The sequence below is a fragment of the Etheostoma spectabile genome, chromosome 13, assembly GCF_008692095.1.
Source record: "Etheostoma spectabile isolate EspeVRDwgs_2016 chromosome 13, UIUC_Espe_1.0, whole genome shotgun sequence".
In the NCBI taxonomy this organism is placed as follows: Eukaryota; Metazoa; Chordata; class Actinopteri; order Perciformes; family Percidae; genus Etheostoma; species Etheostoma spectabile.
The window spans coordinates 10,883,465-10,887,757 of NC_045745.1; the positions used below are offsets into that span (position 1 = coordinate 10,883,465).

General features: G+C 46.5%; 1 protein-coding gene across 1 annotated transcript in view; it reads right to left on the reverse strand.

The window, feature by feature from the left end:
* Positions 1 to 3,068, reverse strand: part of smg8 (SMG8 nonsense mediated mRNA decay factor) — a 7,618-nt gene extending 4,550 nt beyond the window's left edge. Inside the window, exons 1-2 of the mRNA XM_032534675.1 lie at positions 2,338 to 3,068; positions 373 to 1,276 (exon numbers count right to left, since the gene is read on the reverse strand). Of these exons, the coding sequence (XP_032390566.1) occupies positions 373 to 1,276; positions 2,338 to 2,961 (1,528 nt within the window). The 5' untranslated portion in view covers positions 2,962 to 3,068. The remainder of the gene's footprint in view (positions 1 to 372; positions 1,277 to 2,337) is intronic.
* Positions 3,069 to 4,293: the final 1,225 nt, after the last annotated feature.

Sequence of the window (4,293 nt, forward strand, 5' to 3'; positions counted from 1 at the left end):
AGACAAACTGACCAACACATGTATAATAAAAGATCGATACTTGGAGCCTGTGTATCGATGCAGTATTGCCACTGTTAAATATCGCGATACTATGCTGTATCGATTTTTTCCCCCCATCCCTAGAGTGCTCGGGAATTCAAACAAAAAAGGAAGGTGCTCTTTGGAAGAGACACAAAAGTTCCAAGGCACTCTTTAGGCAAAAAAGATTGGGATTAATAAAAGAAGTTTGTTTGTGCTTTTCCGCGTGGGTCGTTACTAAGCTTTATTTTAAGACGTAATTAGCATGAAATAGCCATCTAAATGAAGGCTTTTTAACTTTTTGCCATACGAGTGCCATGGACCTTTCTTCTTTCTTTAGTAGAAGGTGTTCACCTGGCTGAGGCAGCAGGTGGAACTTGTGAACACAGTGTTGGTCGGTCAGGCTTCGCTCCTCACACAGCTGGTGGCCGTTGCTCCAGAACTTGTAGCAGTCCTCGTGAAGCTGCAGTGCGTAGCGCTGGAAAGCAACTCCCCGGGCATGCTGGCTGTACACCCGCAGAGCCTGCGCCAGCTGGTTTTTGTGCACTGTGGTGGTGTAGTTATGGGGAAGGTTGGACTGGTAAGCGCTGTGAGCCAGTGGCAGAGCTTTCTGACACCTGTTCTCAGAGAACTTTGCGTCAGCATCGAGAAAAGCCTCCAAAACCTTCAGTTGGCCTTGCACTTTCGCGGCTAGCTCGGCTAATTCTTCTTCTGTGTTGCTAATCAGGACTTGGTGGAGCCTGGAGGCGACCTGGACCCATTTGGAGTAGGTCGGCAGCTCGAAGTGGGAAGGTTGTGGGTTGCGGCCGACGCTGTCGTCAAAGCCTTTCTTAGTGAGCACCAGCTCCACGTGCTGCCAGAGGAATTCCTTCAGGCTGTAGTCCACCAGCTGACCGCCCATCGACATGCCGCCTAGGTCTCCGCCGCAGCTGGACTGCCGAACAGAACGTCGCATCTGCTGATAACGCCTCGGCCCTGACACCACCGTGACGGTGTCTTGTTCACACAAGATGCAGTTGGACCGCAGCTGACCAAGCAGGGCACCCACAGGGTCCTCGTCTGCTGCCGGTATCACGTACACAAACGCTTGGTTGGCGGGCACGGTGAACAAGCAGTTGCTGCTCTGGTTGGTCAGGACTCTGCTTTTACGGAAGATCCGATAGATTTGGTCCTCCAGGGCATGCTGCAACCTCCTCCTGGGAGAGTGCTTTTTGGGCTTGTCCGGGTTTCCCCCAGACTCTGAACCGTTTGCAGAGACCTTTGCAATAACAAACAAAAGAGATGTCAGTTAAATTCATATGAAACACAACCAACCAATACAATGCAGTTTAAGTGACAGCAATATATTTTATCCATGGCCAGGGCTGTCACTTTAAAAGAATAGTTTGACATTTTGTGAAACATGCTTGTTCACCTTCTTGCAGACAATTAGAGAGGAGGAGGACAGAGAGGGTTTGTGGTTTTACGAATCTTCTCTCCAATCTAAAGTAACTAAGTAAAATGTATTCATAGACCACTTTTACAGAGAAAAATGCAGAGTCATTTGCATAAAACACACAAGATTGTACATATTAAAACACAATAGACAACTAAAATTACAAAGTAATACATACAACGTATAGTGCAGACAGGTCAACCAAAAACCTGTTTACAGAGGAAGATCTTTAACTGACAGACACCTTAAGGGTGGAGGCAGAGAATACACAGTCTTGGTGCTACAGACTCAAAAGATCGATCTCCACGGATCTAAAGCCGATCTTCTCACGCAACTATCAGCGCTTTACCTCTGGCTTTTTTTTGCATTCTGCCCAATGTGGCTTTAAGCCTCCCTTCTGAAAAATCCCAGTTTGTTCAAATTGGTCATGTTTGCAGCTCTCTCGCATCTGCGCCCCGGAGTATCTGCATCGTCACTGCAACCGGGGAATAACTGTACCAGCACTGTGGTGATAATTTCTACCTAGATCAATCATAAAGCTGATGTGACATCAAACTGTTCAGAAGTGATGAGGACGGCTGGTTTAAAGGCCCGGTTTCTGAATACTGCCAGTGTGCATTTCTCTGTGGATTGAGCATTTTGATACTTTACAGTAGCTATATAGCACCTCAACCTTCTTTATAATAAAAAAGACGTGGAAAGCTCACTTTTACAACTAAAAAATCTGAGTACTTGTTCCACCACTGGTACACATCTGTGGGTTCTGGGACCCCTGAGGGTCTGGGTACCCCCGAGGCAGTGGCTTGCTTTGACCACAAGATTAATAAGCCACCTGCTTGTGATAAAAACAAATTATTTAGGACTTTATAGAGAAAAACCATGACCTTCAGAGAGCCGTTCATCTGGAAGACGAAGAGCAGGCGTGGAGGGCAGGGCCGACAGTTCACCTTCCACTCTTTGGACACCGGACAGTCTTTGATGGCGGCTCGGATCAGGGGCAGCACCTTCTGCCGCAGGGCGTCCAGGGCTCTGAAGAGCCGGTCGTAGGTCACATCGAAGGTCTGGTTGGGGTGGACGAGCAGGAGGACGTGGCACACGGAGAACATGTAGAGCAGATGGAGGCAGTGCTGTCGGTCCAGGCCTTTCCAGAAGTCGTGGGCGTCGGAGTGGCCCGTGCCGGCGCTCAGAGACTCGCAGGCCCGCAGAAGCTGCCGGCTGTCGCAGACGGAGGAGAGCAGCAGGTACAGCACCCGGTTCTCCTGGCTGTAGAAGGCCTGGATGTGGCTGTCCGCCGTGCCGCCGTCCTCCGGTCCGCCGAACAGCGAGAAGATGTGTTTGTCCGCCAGATTATTGATAAAAGCCTCCTTCGGTGGTCCGGGTTGCATGTTGCTTTTACCAAAAATACCGACTACACACAAGCCCTCGTCGCGGCTAGCAGCGTCCTCCTGGAGGTCTGCCTTAAGCAGAGCCCCGATACTCACAGGGAAAGACATGTTTACTTCCTTCATCTTGAAATTCGGGGGAATGAAAACAACGACGCACCCATTTCCGGTTTCGTAAACTAAAATGTCCGAGTAGATACAACATATGCGTTACAGTTCCCCTTTTGTTTTTCACTTTCACCCATTCGTGGAAGAATTATAGCTGAGAGTGGGGGGCGTTGTCACACTTTTCACACTTTCACAATGGGATAAATGTCATAATAATAATAACAATACATACATTTTATTTAACAGTGCCTTTCTAAGCACTCAAGGTTGCTTTACAGACAATAAAAGACAGATACAGGGAACAGAAAAGTATAAACAGTTATGAAAAAATGACAGGAACAGTGTATTTACAAATAAGCAAGCTGGAACAGGTGGGTTTTGAGTCTGGTTTTGAACTGGGGGAGAGAGTCGATACTGAAATACGACACTGTCATACCAAATGAAAGAAGGAATTATTGTGCGCATATTTTGTAGTCATTACATCTTTATGACATAGTTCATTATGGAGTTGCAGACAGCTGAATTGCGTTGGGTTAGGTCTAAATTGTCACACTGTATTTTAAAAAATAAGAACACAACTGCTTAATTGTAAATACAGATTTTTTTATTTCAAATTCACACCAGAACTGAAAATAAAAACAATCATTGCCTAGAGAATCTGGAAAATCCAATCTTTCCATTAAAACAATAACACTGGCAGAGGACACAATTAAGTGCAACGTTGAAATTTAACATTCTCTGGCACGCGCAGGGTCTTGATAACTGAATGGAATAATGCAGATAACTCGCTCAAAATAAAGTTATAGTTAAAGTAATTAACTTAAAGGAGCTCTAAGTGATGTTGGTTGATGTCTTCTTGTCATGTCAAGTATTGTCAAACCTAACGGAGGCTATCTGGCCCCTCCCTCCTCCTCATCTTGTCCACGCACTAACCCTCCAACCCCGATCCCCAAATCCTTCTTGTCGGTTATTGGCTGGTGCACTGTTTATGTTTCGTGGTGCAGGTTGGCGCAGATTGTTTTTGTTGGCGTTTGTGGAGCCTGGGCCGTCTACAGAGTCCGCGTTTCTTTTTTACAGTGGGTTCTGGGGACAGACAGCTCGTGGATAGTGAGGAGATGTTGGCTGTATGTGACAAAAAAAATGTTGTAGCCTAAAAAAACGCATGACATCGCTCAGAGCACCTTTAACAAAACAGATGTGATGTTTCAACACACTAATGCCCTGATGAGGCCTACATTTTCTGATGACATACATCTGTGTCAACTAATTAGACTCATCTTCACAGTTCTGGCACACATAGTCTTGTGTGTGTGTGTGTGTGTGTGTGTGTGTGTGTGTGTGTGTGTGTGT